The sequence below is a fragment of the Lynx canadensis genome, chromosome B4, assembly GCF_007474595.2.
Source record: "Lynx canadensis isolate LIC74 chromosome B4, mLynCan4.pri.v2, whole genome shotgun sequence".
In the NCBI taxonomy this organism is placed as follows: domain Eukaryota; kingdom Metazoa; phylum Chordata; class Mammalia; order Carnivora; family Felidae; genus Lynx; species Lynx canadensis.
The window spans coordinates 4495114-4511284 of NC_044309.1; the positions used below are offsets into that span (position 1 = coordinate 4495114).

At 46.2% G+C, this 16171-nt stretch overlaps 1 protein-coding gene across 3 annotated transcripts in view; it reads right to left on the reverse strand.

The window, feature by feature from the left end:
* LOC115518224 (prostaglandin F synthase 1-like) overlaps positions 1 to 16171 on the reverse strand; it is a 29259-nt gene that overhangs the window by 1252 nt on the left and 11836 nt on the right. For 2 of the 3 annotated variants that reach the window (XM_030321620.1, XM_032593814.1), the window contains exons 5-11: positions 13928 to 14044; positions 12907 to 12984; positions 11542 to 11664; positions 7909 to 8018; positions 7036 to 7201; positions 6401 to 6483; positions 2743 to 3577 (exon numbers count right to left, since the gene is read on the reverse strand). In XM_030321620.1, the coding sequence (XP_030177480.1) occupies positions 3535 to 3577; positions 6401 to 6483; positions 7036 to 7201; positions 7909 to 8018; positions 11542 to 11664; positions 12907 to 12984; positions 13928 to 14044 (720 nt within the window). In that variant the 3' untranslated portion in view covers positions 2743 to 3534. Of the gene's footprint in view, positions 1 to 2742; positions 3578 to 6400; positions 6484 to 7035; positions 7202 to 7908; positions 8019 to 11541; positions 11665 to 12906; positions 12985 to 13927; positions 14045 to 16171 lie in introns of those variants that run through there. The other variant, XM_030321621.1, reaches the window with a different exon arrangement.

Below are 16171 nucleotides of genomic sequence, written 5' to 3' on the forward strand. Positions count from 1 at the left end.
CTGTGTGCTTATTTAGGTCATAATTCTGTAAATGCACTTCTTTACTCATGTGTTATGTACATCATAAAACACCCCTCAAAATAGAAAAAATGTTAAGCTGAGCCAGAGATGAAATAAAAAAAAATTGAAAAGACATTTAATCATGGTCCAAACTCTGTTCTCGCTAATTTATTGTGTTTGGTCACAAATTCTTTTCGAAGCAATGGTGTGAATATGCTTTACTGTTTTTTTGTTAATCTTGATTCGATAACTTTGTGATACAGAAATTTGAAGTTCTGATTCTAAATGCAGTTTCCTTTGAAACGTGGTCTTCGTGGCAGACAGCTGGAGCTGAAGACTCCCCGCAAGACGCGTGGGTGCAAATGGAGAAAGCGTGTGGTGCCCTGCTCTTAATAGATCATGGCCCTTCTTTCTCAGTCCCCTTTACCAATGACACCATTTTTGAAATTTGGCTCTCCAATAGATGCGAAGTTTTTTGAAAAATTACACTTTCGCTAACTTTGAGTAGGACGAGACATTTATAAAGATCTCCTGGAGGAAAGTTACTATTCTATTTTGAAGTCCTTACAAATGTGTCTATGAACTGATAGCATTTGAGCTTTTGGACACTGAAGTTTAGGAAAAAGAGTGCCCCCCCCCCCCCCCCGCCCCCAACTCTATATTCTCAAGTCGGAGAGTTCCTGTTGCTGAAGAAAAGTATTTATGGTCCGGGTCGCCTGGATGGCTCAGTTAAGTGTCCCAATTCTTGATCTCGGGTGAGGTTATGATCTCGTGGTTCGTGAGTTCAAGCCCCACATCGGGCTCTGCGCTGACAAGTTTGGGGGCTTGCTTGGAGTTCCCTCCTTCACTCTGTCCCAACCCCCCTTAAAAATGAATAAGCTTTAAAAAATAAAATATATTTTAAAAAAGGAAAGTATTTATGGTTGATCATTTGAATGTGGGGGAAAATTAAAAATCGAATTTAACAACAGTTTCCAGAAAGGATTGTTCTTCCCCTGGGGTTCATTTGGACTCTTGAATTCCTCACCCCAAATTCTCATTTATCTCACCATTTGGTAACTAGCAATGTCAAGTCCCACGACTGGCTTCACATCCCCATAGTTCAATTTCAGAGCAGGGGGAGGGGATGTGTATCGGGTTACTGGTTTCACTGGCTGGGCTAAATCACTCCTGGTTTTTTGTCTGTTTTTAATGTTTATTCATTCAGAGAGAGAGGGCATGAGCAGGAGATGGGCAGAGAGAGAGAGAATCCCAGGTAGGTTCTGCACTGTCAGCACAGAGCCCAATGCTGGACTTGAACCCATGAACCGTGAGATCATGACCCAAGCAGAAATCGAGTTGGATGTTTAACCCACTAAGCCACCAGGTGGCCCATAAATTATTCTTGTTTTTAATTCCGCTTCCTCCAGGTTGTGCTCTGAGCAGCACATTCTTGGGATTACAAAAGGCTGGTGGCAGGGCCTAAGGCTAGAGTCTCACCCACGTTCTTTTGTTCTTTTGACCAGGGATCAGAAAAGAATCCAGAAGGAGAGGGAAGGTGTGGATCTGGAATCAATTTTCCGGTTTCTTATTTTGTAAAGCAAACGTTTTATTCTGAGATCATTGTAGATTCACATGAAGTTGTAAGAAATAATACAGAACATTTCAGGTACTCTTTACTCAGTTTCCCCCAACGTTACCATCCCGAAAACCCATAGCACCGCATCACAGCCAGGGTTCGGACCTTGACACAATCCGCTGGTCTTATCCGGACCTCCCCAGTTGTGTACTGATTCGCGTCTGTGATTTTTTTCACGTGTGTGTTTCGCGAACCCTTTGCCACAATCAAGAAAGGACGTGCCCATCACCACGAGGGTCCTCATGTTCCCTTTTATAGCTATTCCCCTCCCTCTTCTGTTTCTGCCCCCACTTCTCCCACCCCCCCCCATTTAACAAAGGTATAATTGACAAATAAGCTGTATGTATTTAAAGTGCATAACATGATTTGATAAGCATAGACATTATGAAATGATTCCCATGATCAGGTTAGCTAATACACCCATCACCTCCGATGGTCACTTTTTTTTTTTTTAACTTTTTTTTTTTAATGCTTATTTTTGACAGAGAGAGAGAGAGACAGAGCATGAGCAGGGGAGGGGCAGAGAGAGAGACAGAGAGAGAGAGGGAGGGAGACACAGAATCGGAAGCAGGCTCCAGGCTCTGTCAGCACAGAGCCCGATGCGGAGCTTGAACTCAGACCACGAGATCATGACCTGAGCTGAAGTCGGACATTCAACCGACTGAGCCACCCAGGCGCCCCTGGTCACCTTTTTTTTGGTGAAAGCACTCACGATCTAGTCTTTAAGCAAATATCAATTATACAGTCCAATATCATTAACTGTAATTACCATGCCGAACATCAGGTCCTCATAACTTAAAAGTCGTATCTTTTACCAGCATCTCCAAATTCCTTCTACTCCAAAGACACAATGTTAGAACTTTTGTTCTTCTTCAAGGTCCACAAGGCTGTTGTTTTGTTTTGTTTTTTCCAGCTGACTTTCTCTCTCTTGTTCCTGTTGGGTTATTCATATTGTTTTATCTTCCAGTACGTTAATTATTTCCTCTGTCCCTTAATGTCTTTTCTTAAAGTTTAATTATTTTTGAGGGAGGGAGAGAGAATTCCAAGCAGGCTTCCCACTGTCGGCGAAGAGCCTGACTCAGGGCTTGAGCCCACAAACCGTGAGATCATGACCTGAGCTGAAATGGAAGAGTTGGACACTCAACCAACTGGACCACCCAGGCGCCCCCTCTGTTTATCCTTTGAGTTTCTTGTTTTGATTCTTGTAATTTTCAGCTCTAAAATTTCCATTTTGTAATTCTTTATATCTTCTGTTTCTTTATTGAAACTTTCTATCTTTCCACTAGTTCCAAGTGTGTTTGTCATTGCTCGTTGGAACAGTGTTTACAATGGTGGCTTTAAAATCTTTATCAGATAATTTTCAGATCTCGGTCGTCCTTTTTCATTCAGCTTGACACTTTCCTTGTTTGTGGCATCATGACTAATTTTTTTGTGGAAATATGACAGTTCTTATATTACCTATGAATTGAGTTTTAGATCCCTTTAAAAGGTCTGATAAAATTGTATAAGTGTGGTAAATTCTCAGAGCCAAAGAGAAAAAAATTCTTATGAACAAGCAAAAAGCTAGACTTTGGAAATAACTAAATGGTTAGTTTTGTTTTGTTTTGTTTTGTTTTGTTTTTTTTAGGGCTTTATATTTTCCTTGTGATCACTTCAGTGCATATCAGCATTTTAACCTCAGTGACACAGGAAACAGCAAAACAGACTAAAAAGTCAGGGCATTGATAGGTTAGGTTGTTTGAAACGTATTCTCATTTACTTTGGAGGGAAAAGACTGGGTTTAGAGACTTTCATTTCCTAACCTGCGGAGTCACACTGTGGTTGACGAGGCAGCAACAGGGGATAAACCAAGTGCCTGGTGTTCGCCAATCATCGAACCAAATCAAAGAACTCTGGAGGGAGCACAGACAATGCCATTAACACTCATCAGAAAATGGGAAATCCGGATGACGGCTAAATCTAAAAGGTAAAAGGAGAGTCTTAGTCAAGGAACTGTTTCTGTGCTGGGTAAAGAGACGTTTCTTTTAAATTGGCTTCAGGATGAAAATTAACGTAATTTTCTTTTGGGAACAAAACCAACCGGTTTGATAATAACCGCATACTATCGCATGACACTGTAATGAACACACTGTAGAAAATACACTTCCATGCTCATGAACACACTATAAAAATAAACCAATATGTTGCCTTTTTTTTCAGGTACTGTATTATTCTACAACTTAAGGAGCTAAAGCTATTTGTGTTGATACTGTAAACTCCCAAGAGGGCAGAGATGAATTCTGCCCCTTTAAAAAAAAAAAAAAAGTTTATTTTGGGGGCAGACAGAGAGAGTGCGAGCAGGAGAAGGGCAGAGAGAGGGGAGATCCCAAGCAGGCTCCATGCTGTCAGCACGGAGCCCCACGTGGGCTCAAACTCATGAATCTTGAGATCACGACCTGAGCCGAAATCAAGAGTTGGACGCTTAGCCGACTAGGCCACCCAGGGACCCCGCATTCTGCTTCTTTGAAAACATGCCAGTCTGGTTAATATATAAAATTAACAAATATTTCATGGTGATGATGAGGAAGGTAATAAGAATATCACTTGTTTCATTTCTTTAAGCACTTGGAAATACTTCATCTGTGCCTTTACTTGGTGGGAAATTATATATTAGAACTAGGGATGGATACAGTGATTATGATATAAGTCAGTTCATTAGGGGACTTCCATTGTAGCAAGGTAGGTAAACTCCTCATATATATATATATATATATATATATATATATATATATACATAATTTTGAGAGGTAGGTAAACTCCCTCTCTCTCTCTGTATATATATATATATATATATATATATATGTTATATATATGTGTATATATATGTTTATATATGTGTGTATATATATATATATATATATATATAATATAATTTTGAGAGGTAGGTAAACTCCCTCTCTCTCTCTCTGTATATATATATGTTTATATATTATATTTATATATATATATAAAAGATAATTTTGAGAGGTAGGTAAACTCCCTCCCTCTCTCTTTCCCTCTCTCTCTCAATCTATATATATATATGTGTGTATGTACATATATATACACATATATATATATATATATATATATATAAAATTTTGAGCCATAAAGTGCTAAATCACTATCGATATTGATTAAAATTGCTGATATCGCTAAGCATGACTGCCTGGGTCTCCACCCTCCCTTACCCTTCCCTCTCTATCGTTTTACGATATCATTCATTCAACCAGTGTTTATCACTCAGGGAGACAGAATTTTAAAAATCCCACCCTGGGAATCTAGCATTTCAATCGAGGTAAACAGAAAATAAGCAACGTAAATCAAGAACCTGGATGGTATGCTAATGAGGACTATCAACACAAAAACGCAGAGCAGAGAGAGAGGGTTGCGTTTTTAGGAAGGGTGACAGAGAAGGTGTCACGGAGGTGAGCCCTGAGTGCGGACGTGAACGTGGTGAAGGAGCGGGAGGAAGAGTGTCGCAGGCAGAGAGAGAACGGTCCCTGGCACAGGTGTATGAGAGGGACGGCCAGGAGGCCACCGGGCTGCATGGGGTCAGCGGGGCACAGTAGAAGGACGCGGAGGCAGACGGCCAGGGAGGCAGCGTCCTGCTGGCCCTTGCGGGTGCTGTAAGGAAGGTGGCCTTCTCCCTGAGTGCAACAGGCTACCGGATGTCAAGAAGAGGGGTGCCCATCACTCTGGCTGCTGGGCATGGACGTCGGGTACAGAGGCCGGAAGAACAGACGGCAGCCAGTTGCCTACCTGAGCCGGAAGACCTCGGTGTGAGCCTGTTCGTGGTGCGTGTGGTGGGGGCCCCTGCGAGCAGTTGCCACTGGGAGCTCAGTGTAGACACGACAGGTTTTGAGATGCCTATCACACACCCAAGTGTCGTTGAATAAAGGGATATGCAAACCTTGGTCCAGGGCTCAGGTCTGGGTCGGGTATAATTTGGGGGAGTGTATATTTAGATGGTGTTTAAAGCACGAGACTAGATAAAACCACCGAGGATGTGGGTGCAGGCAGAAAAGAGAAGGGGTCCAAGGATGGCGCCCTTGGTCACGCCAAAGTTAAGAGGTCGAGCTGCTGGGGAGGAACCTGCAAAGAACACGACAAGGGACATGGCCAGGGAGACAAGGGGAAACCAGATCGGCTGTGCAGAAAGCAAGCCACGAGTGTGTTTCTAGGAGTGTTCCTCCTGCTAAAACGAGACGAGGTCGTGGCTGACCTGGGCGAGAAGAGTTTTGGCAAAATGGACAGCAGATGTCTGGTTGGCGTGGGTTCAGAAGAGCAGGGGAAGAGAGAAGCTAGAGGAAGCGAGGACAGCCTTCTTCAGGAAGTTTCCGTGTGAAAGGAGAAACGGGATGTAGAGTGAAGTCGGCTCAAAGGGAGATTTTTGTTTTTTTAAAGACGAGAGCAGGTTTGAGTACCTCTAGGAATAACTTCGTGGGGAGGGAAAAACTGACGATGGAGGCAGACAGTGGGATTTAACCAGGTTTCATGTAGACCAATGAGTAAGGCAGAGGGAGAGAGGCATTAGTTGAGGGTGCCCGCAAAGGACGCCATCACATCGGTTGACTCTGGAACGCAAGCAGGGTCGGGACACAGGACATTAGAGTCCCGAGGGAAAGGGGGACGGAAGGGCTGGAAGAGACAGTGTTTCCCAGCCGCTTTCCTCCAAGAGGAGGCAACCCCTTTGTGGATTGGAATAACTGGCCTTCTTCTCCGTCCCGCTCCCCAGGGTCTACGGTAGAAGGAGCTACTTACAAAGGATCTACAAAATAGCGAATGTTCCTGTTTAGACTGTCTAGACTTTCCATGTCCTCTGGTGTCAACTGGAAATCCAGAACCTGTCAGAAAGGTGAGAAGACGGACTCAGTTTCCCTGCAGCAATTACTGTCCGCTTCTCCTCCCTCCCCCAACCCAGACACACATTTACGTAGGAATGTACGTAGGTTTTACAAGACGGTTGTCATGAACCTGGGGGCTCGTTCCAAACGAGAGTCAGGAGTGTGTCCCCTTGGCTGTTTGAACTCAGATCACCCTCGGGGGCTCTGGGTGGGTGACTGTGGCCGCAGCAAAGGAATCCTACACCCTTTCAAGCCTAAATCCCATCTCATCTAGCTCCTTCATTCTGCAGCTGAAGAAATCAAGGCCATACTGTTGGGCGAAAAAACAGGACTGAGACCCAAAGCTGACCTTCTGGGTTTCTTTCCCACTTCCTCGTTCCCTCCCTGCAGCAGATGGGGGGGTGGATAGTTAGACACCGCACTCGCGTGCGTAGCGTAGGCAAGGAGGTGAGCTTGGCCCAAATAGACCTTGGGTGCCTCGCCGATGACCCAGACCAGAGGGAGACGAGGTGCCTCCACCAGTCCCCTGCCGCCCACAGCCCTCCCGTGTACCTGGAAGTTCTCCCGAATTCTCGCCTCTTTGAAGCTCTTGGCCAGGGCCACCACCCCCCGCTGCAGCTGGTAGCGCAGGGCCACCTGGGCTGGGGTTCGCCTGTGCCATGCAGCAATGGCACTGAGCACTGGATCCTCCAGGAGAACTGGGTTGTTCTTGCTCAGCCTGGAAGGGAGGCAGAGGTGCAATGTGTCTGAGGCTGTATGTCCACCTTACGTGGGACGGCTGGGTGGGTTCCATCCTCTGGAAATCCGTCCGATTACCCTCTGGCTGTCTCAACATCTGTTTTTGCTTCTTTCGGCCAATCCAAAGAAGAAGGACCAGAGAGAGGCAGGCAGAAAGGGACTCTCAGGTATTTGCCCATTTTTTACACGTTTCTGAGAAATTCGGTAAAAGACTGGATAAGCCAAGAGGACAAAATTTTTGTCCCAACTAAGACCCGATAATCTCCATTATAATAAATAAACCAACTGTTTTCTAAGAAGTTGCTATTTCAATAATGCTTTCAACTAATTATCTGCTTCGTCAAGTGCTAAGAGGAGCATTTTTATACTCCTCTTCAAGAGATAAAGAAACCCAAACTCACAGAAGCTCTTACTTGTCTCACGTCCCTCAACTATCAAGTGTTCGAATCGTGGCCCGGGCTCCCTTTGCCACTCCCTAAACCCAAAGCTTTTGAACTGGGTGAACGTTCTAATCAGTGATTTTATTATTTAACACTGTCTTATCGAGTCCCTACAAAGTAGGCTAGTTAAAGGGTTGGCAAAGACAGACTATTCCTGCCGTCTACCGCTCATCTGCCCCAGAAGGTTGAGCGATGACTCCAGAAGGGGCAGTGTCCGTGATTAGAATAAGTGCAGAGAGGTCATTACCATTCCTTCCCTGAGTTGGACCCCAAGGCCGCGTACGCAGTCAAGACGATGTCGTGGGACTTGCAGAACTCCAGCAGTTTGCTCTGGTTGAGGTAAGGGTGACACTCCACCTGCAGAAAGCAAGCAGAAGGGTTGGATTCCAGGAACATAAAGTGCTGTATTGCATGACAGCAAACATATCCGGGCGGTCCGGCAACACGGGGAACACACGGCCGTCACCCACAGCTGGGCCAGGGGAACTGACAGAGACTTACCCTCCAATTACCGCCCACGGACAGCAGAGCAGTACTGAGAAACGGGCTTGGTGCTCATGACAGACAAGTCAGATCAGGAGGTCAACAGACACGCTCAGTCTCTCGGACAGGAGACCACGGGGCTGGCCTTGGCTCCCCCTCGCGCGTCGCTCTGTCCAACGAGAAGCAGCCCCTGCCTTTCTTCGTTCTTCGTTCTTCGTTCTCAGTCCCTTACCCTGACCTCTTCCCTTCACAGCCGCCACGCCTGGAAACCAGCCACTCATCCTTCACGTGTGACTGACTTTCCGTGAGGTCAGTCTTCAGCTTCAGAAACCAGAGCGCGTTCGTCTTTCCCACCACAGTGTGTTGTGATGTCTCTGCTTGACCCTTGGAGCCTTCAAACACCGGCCCTGCTCTACGTCACTGCACCTGTTCCCTTCCCCAAGCCCAGTCTTGTACCATGTGTACAGGGCTCGGGGGCTTCTGGCCCTTTGATCATCGAGCGGAAATACGTTGCTCATTGTGACTAGTCAGAAGCTGTTACTAGCGTTGTGACCCGCGCACCCTACCGGTGAGAGGGGCTTCTGTGCCGTAAAAGATAATCAGGGGTACAGTCATCGTCCTTTCTGTGTAGGGGACCTGGACACCCAGACGTATGTGGGTCAAGACGTACGTGGGTCACCCCAGCCACGGGATGGGTGGGCTAGGGGCCAGCTCAGCTCAATTTGTTGATTCTCGGGCTGGCCTTGGCTATTTCCCCTTCCATGACACGGGTTAGGCTCACGTAAAACCCTAGGCGGGCAGGCTCTAGCGTCATGGTGTCCGTTGCAGGGGGGGCCTGAAGAAAACGGAATGTCTTGACTATTTTTCAAGATGGCTACTGGATTTTTCTCTAGTGTTCAGTGCGAAAACCTGGTAGGGCTTCTGGAGGTAAAACTCAGAGCCTGGGGACAGGCCCATTGAGGAGCCCCCTGGAGATGTTAGCTCTCAGACTTGACGCTGAGGCTCCAGCAACTCCGGAGCTGCCGTTCCACATCTTCCTGCCCCACAGTGACCCTGGCGGCCTTTTCGTTCCTGGCAAACCGCGATTCTCCGTATCAGCCTATCTCTCTCCAGTTTTCTGGCCGGCAGCTGGCTCTGTGACCTCAACTCTCTGATGGATCTGAAAAGAGTTGCTCGTTCTTGGTTTATTCAGCTCTTCTTATTATAAGGACACAAGCAACAACTCCCGAGCTCCTTTCGGGCCAGACCCCAAACTGCGAGTGTGCACATGCACTTTTTGCCACACGCCTTTCTCGCTGCCTCTGCTCTGACTCTGGTGACTCAATAAGAGTGAGCAGGGATTGGGGCACCTGGGTGGCTCAGTCGGTTGGGCGTCCGACTTTGGCTCAGGTCATGATCTCGCAGTCCAGGAGTTCAAGCCCCGCGTCGGGCTCTGTGCTGACGGCTCGGAGCCTGGAGCCTGTTTCGGATTCTGTGTCTCCCTTTCTCTCTGACCCTCCCCCATTCATGCTCTGCCTCTCCCTGTCTCAAAAATAAATAAACGTTAAAAAAATTAATAAAAAAAAAAAAAGAATGAGCAGGGATTGACGAGAAGCAAGCAGCCCGACTTCGGCCCCACTTGAACTGTATTTCCCAGCACCGTGTGCAGGAAGGGCCCGGTGCTGGCTTCCTGGGGCTGGTTCAGCCATCACGTGCAAATGACCTGTCTGCGTCACGGTTGTCTCGGGCATGAACACGGAGGGGGAGGAAGGGTGATTTATTGTATTCGGGGAACAAGACCAAGCCACCTGACCTGAACTGCCATCCACTCAGATCACCCCTCGGATCACGATGAACTGTCCTCTGCTCAAGCTTCTCAGGCCCACGTAAACTTCCCACCAGCCAATCAGTCTAAGCTTGGCCGTGGTCCGTTCGCTCTGTAGAACCCAGGGCGACGTATGGCTTCTTCCTTAATTCTTCACCATGACCCCAGGCAAAACCAGTTTCTTTACTTTCTCTAGACTGACGATCCCCAAGGTGGAGGTAAACCTCCCAAGGGACACAAAATACAACTTTTCAGAATTCTTATTTGTATTCTTCATCTATAAATAAGAGAAAAAACAAGCCTCACTAATATTTAATACATGGATTGACTGTCACTCTCTGTCAGCCTTCATGTAAGAAGTTTAGAAGGAGATAAGATAAAGCCAGGGTGAATGTGGACCCTCCCGAGGACAGAAGTGTGGCCACTCACTTCCGTGCTCACAATTTCTTCCATAATTGTCCAAGATCAGGAAGTTTATGCGTGGCTTTTTTTTTTTTAATTTTTTTTTTTTAACGTTTATTTACTTTTGAGACAGAGAGAGACAGAGCATGAACAGGGAGGGTCAGAGAGAGAGAGGGAGACACAGAATCTGAAACAGGCTCCAGGCTCTGAGCTGTCAGCACAGAGCCTGACACGGGGCTCGAACTCACGAACCGCGAGATCATGACCTGAGCCGAAGTTGGACGCTCAATCGACTGAGCCACCCAGGCGCCCCAATGCGTGGCTTATTAAAGTGGGTTTATCTTTTTTTTTTTTTAAGTTTATTTATGTATTTTGAAAGAGAGAAAGAAAATCCCAAGCAGGCTCCACGCTGTCAGTGCAGAGCCCGATGCGGCGCTCGAACTCACGAACCATGAGATCATGACCTGAGCCAAAGTCAAGAGTCAGATGATTTAACTGAGCTACCCAGGCACCCCTAAATTTATCATTTTTTATTTATTTATTTATTTTTATTATTTAAAAAAAAATTTTTTTTTAACGTTTTATTTATTTTTGAGACAGGGAGACAGAACATGAACAGGGGAGGGGCAGAGAGAGAGGGAGACGCAGTATCCGAAGCAGGCTCCAGCCCTGCCATCAGCCCAGAGCCCGACGCGGGGCTCGAACTCACGGACCGCGAGATCGTGACCTGGGCTGAAGTCGGATGCTTAACTGACTGAGCCACCCAGGCGCCCCAAATTTACCATTTTTTAAATAAATTCACTATTTTGAGCGTTTCTAAGTTCAATGTCGGGGGCTGATTTTGTACCATCAGGGCTCAGTGGTTATCTCATGACACAGAACTCAAAAGAGTTACCTGTTTTCTTTTCCACAGGAGGGCTCCAACTTTACTGACCAGAGATGAGAAAGATCCAGACTTTGTTAGCTGCACATTTCTAGGACCCACCCCCGTTACACACCTAGGAGATTATACTCCAACCTGAGCCTCGGGTGTTTTTTTACAAAGTGACTTGGCCTTGGGGACTGTCTTCAACAACTTGCAATGCAACTCTGTTCTCTTCAGGAGAGGGCGGTGCCGCTGGTGACCTCTTTGAAATGACACAAGAGGAGGGGGTAGAGTTGGGGGGGGGGGGGCGGGTCCACGGGGCTCACCTGGTTGCACACGGGCTTGTACTTGAGGCCGGGCTTGTCCAGGATCCTCTCCAGCTGCTCGCGGTTGAAGTTGGACACCCCGATGGACTTGGCCAGCCCTGAATCCTTACACTTCTCCATGGCCTGGGGAGGAAGGGGCTGTGAGGAGTGGTCCCTGCAGCTGGCTGGGGAAGCACGGAAACAGGGATGGTGCCGAGGAGAGGGGGCTCGGGTGGAGAGAATACGACTCAGGACAGGGGAAGCCTTGAAAGCTGCGGATGTCAACAAACGAGACAGGGATTAACCGGGTAGGAGGAGAATGAAAAATAAAATAATAGGAGAAAAAGGGCAAGAAGACGGAGCAAGATAAGAAGGCGAGGGGTGCAGGACCCAGCTCAAGGAGCCGGTGCGGTTTTTGGCCGGACACCTAGAAAACTCGAGCAAAGTCACAGCGAGGGCCAGGCGCACAGGGAGTGGAGCCTGTGCAGCGTGGGAGGCAGGAAGGGGCCAGACCGTCCCCCCCGACTGTGGCTCCCTGTTTTCTCTTCGACCCCCTTTCCCATGAGGGTCACCAAGTTCCCTCTGTTCCCGTCACACGTGCCTCGTTGCTGCTCTTGAACATGACAGGTTCTCTCCCGCCTTAAAAACTTGGCCTCGGGGGCGCCTGGGTGGCGCAGTCGGTTACGCGTCCGACTTCAGCCAGGTCACGATCTCAGCCAGGTCACGATCTCGCGGTCCGTGAGTTCGAGCCCTGCGTCGGGCTCTGGGCTGATGGCTCAGAGCCTGGAGCCTGTTTCCGATTCTGTGTCTCCCTCTCTCTCTGCCCCTCCCCCGTTCATGCTCTGTCTCTCTCTGTCCCAAAAATAAAATTAAAAAAAAAAAAAAAAAAAAAAAAACTTGGCCTCGGCCTTCTTTACGCCCGTATCGCTCTTCCTCCGGATACTACACAGTCGGTTCCCTCGCTTCTTGCAAAGCTTCGCCCAGTGTTACCTTGTCAGCGAGGCCTGCCCTGCCCACTCTGCTTTTGTTGTCCCTCTGTGTCCCAGGCCTGCCCTGGCGTTCTCAGCTCCCTCATCAGCTTTATCTTCTCATACATCCCCCCACGCTGCCGTAGCACCTGCCAGTCCGTGGGGCTGGAAACCTTGGTTTGTTCACCAGTGTGGCCTGAGCACTTAAACACACTCAGTACTGACTACACCACAGGCACTCGGTAAGCACTTGCTGAACTATCAAATGCGGGAGATGTGAAACGGAGGCAGAGGGACATCCGGGGACTCACCCAAGTCTACCTGGGGGCGGAATTGGACGAGGTCCACGTTTCCTGAATCCCCTGTCCAGCCTCTCTCCCCCAACGTCAGAGACGTAGCTATTCAGAGCCGTACTCACCTCCCACGTGGCACAGAGATCCACTGTGTCGAAAATGAGTTCTCCGTGTTCGTCCTTTGGGAAGAGCTCTTCCCCAGGCTGGGACACGGGGAAGAAAGAGAGGTTGTACAAAGCTGTGTTTGGCCTCAGCCAAGCTGTCGGGAGCCTACAGACCTTGAGGCTAATGCAACAACCTATTCTCCTTCTTGAAAGGAATTGTAAGGTTAGGCTGAAGACAGAGAAAGTACATTGAGGGAGTATACCTCCTAGAAAGGTTTTAGCTGCTAAACATCGTGTCACAGACAACTTGGGACACCCAAGACCCCATCCTAGAGAGAGGCTACAGTGATGCCATGGCTCAACAGGCACCTTGGCCTTGGATTCTCGTGAGATAAGCTGCTCTTACCCCTGCTTTACACCTGGAGGTGGTCACACAGTAGAGCGACTCGTGAGCATCTGGAGGGTTGAGTTTCATCATTAAATTTCCTATACCTCAGCTGGTCTCCATATCGGGACACTCCCCAGACACGAGTGGGTATGAGGTGGACATTCAGGACCATGGGGTCTTTTTTTTTTTTTTTTTATTAAAAAAAAAAATTTTTTTAATGTTTATTTTTGAGACAGAGGGAAACAGAGTGCGAGTGGGGGAGGGGCAGAGAGAGAGAGACACACAGAATCTGAAACAGGCTCCAGGCACTGAGCTGTCAGCACAGAGTCAGACGCAGGGCTTGAACCCCGAACCGTGAGATCATGACCTGAGCCGAAGTCGGACGCTTAACCGACTGAGCCACCCAGGTGCCCGCAGGACTGTGGGGTCTTGAAAATACAGACAATGCATTTGCAAGATCGAAGCAAAGATATTGAAAGCCAGTGAACTCTTACACTCTGGGGCTGAGATGGGACTTTTGTGGCAGAAAAAAAGGGGGGGGGGAAGCTTAAAGTATTATGTATGTTTTTTCCTCATTTTTACAAACTATATCCTCTCTTGTATTCAGCTATTAATTTTTACGTTGATGATTAAAGTAAAAGAACTTTCGCTAACCTTCAAAGGTACTGGGATATGTATAAGATAAAGATCCACATAGCTCAACTGAAGTTTCCTCAGCGATATTTCCAAGCTGGTTCGAACCAATTCTGGACGTAAAAAGGTTCCCCACACCTGCAACGGTTGAAAGGGAAGGTATGAGATTCTTTCTTTCAGAATCTTTAGGAGAAATTAATAAAATGCACAACTGTCACTATTTACAGATGACAGACAGTGTATAAAGACTCCACCAAAAAACTATCAGAACTAATAAATTCAGAATTCTGTATGGTGGCAGGATACAAGATTAATATACAGAAATATGTTGCATTTCTATACACTAATAAGGAAGTAGTGGGAAAAGAAATTAAGAAAACAATCCCATTTACGATTGCACCAAAAACAATAAAATCCCTAGGAATAAATGTAACCATGGAGGTAAAAGACTTGTGTTCTGAACATTGGAAGACATTGATGAAAGAAATTAAAGATGGCACAAACAAATGGAAAGCTACCCCATGCTCGTGGACTGGAAGAACAAATATTGTTAAAATGTCCCTACTACTCAAAGCAGTCCACAGATTGAATGCGACCCTTATCAAAATACAAATAGCATATATTTTTGCATACCTAGAACAAACAATCCTAAAATGTGTATGGAACCAGAGAAGACCCTGAATAGCCAAAGCGACCTTGAGAAAGAAAAACAAAACTGGAGGCATCATAATCCCAGACTTCAAGGTATACTACAAAGCTGTAGTAATCAAAGCAATCAGCACTGGCACAAAAACAGATGCACAGGTCAACAGAACAGAATAGAGAGCTCAGAACAAATCCTGCGTATATGGTCAATTAATCTACAACAAAGGAGGCAAGAATATGCAATGGGAAAAAGACGAATGATGTTGGGAAAACTGGACAGCAACATCAGAAGAATGAAACTGGACCACTGTCTTTCATCATACACACAAAAAAAATAAACTCACAATGGTTAAAGACCTAAATGTGAGACCTGCAACCATAAAACTCCTAAAAGAAGACACAGGCAGTGACCTCTTGGACATTGGCCTTCACAATATATTTGTGGATAGGTCTCCTGAGGCAAGAGAAACAAAAGCAAAGATAAACTATTGGGGATGCATCAAAATAAAAAGCTTTTTCACAGCAAAGAAAACCATCAACAAAACAAAAAAGCAACCTACACAAAGGGGAGAAGGTATTTGCAAGTGATAAATCTGACAAGGAGTTTCTATCAAAAACTACATGAAGAACTTATTCAACTCAACACGGAAACACAAACCTAATCTGATTAAAAATGGCAGAGAACCTGAATGGACATTTTACCAAATAAGATGTACAGATGGCCAACAGACACATGAAAAGTGCTCAGCAATCATTCATCATCAGGAAAATGCAAATCAAAACCACAATGGGTATCACCTCACACCTGTCAGAATGGCTAGTATCAGAAAGACTAGAATGACAAGTGTTCACAAGGGATGTGGAGGAAAGGGAACCCTGGGCATTGTTGATGGGAATGTAAACTGGTGCAGCCACTGTGGAAGCCAGTACGGAGGTAGGTTCCTCAAAAAATTAAAAGCAGAAATCATAGATCCACAACTATAATTCCACTTTTGGGAATTTACTCAAAGAAAATGAAAACACTAATTCAAAAGACATATGCATCCCTGTATTTATTGTGGCATTATTTATAATAACCAAGATACAGAAATAATACAAATATCTACGGGTAGATGAATGGATAAAAAGGTGTGATATATACATTTGTACATATAAAGAGTGGAATATTACTCAGCATAAAAAGAATGGAATCTTGCCATTTGTGACTAGAATGTATTATGCTAAGTGAAATGAATCAGACAGAGAAAGAAAAATGCCAGACTTCGTTATATGTGAAATCTAAAAAACCAAGCAAATGAAAGAACAAAGAAACAAAAACAGAAACAGACTCATAAATATAGAGGAAAAACTGTTGTTCCCAGAAGGGAGGAGAGTAAAGGGAGGGTGACTAAGTGAAGGGGGATCAAGAGTACAAATTTCTAGTCATAAAATAAGGAAGTCATGACAATGAGGGATGTTGTCAATGACGCTGTATGGTGACCACACTTATCGTGGCGAGCGCTGTGTAATGTACAGACTCATCACACCCACCATGTTGTGCGTCTGGAACTAAACAGAACCTGTATGTCAACTACGCTTCAATAACAAAAATGCTGATTTTAACTCCTCTTCAATAAAATA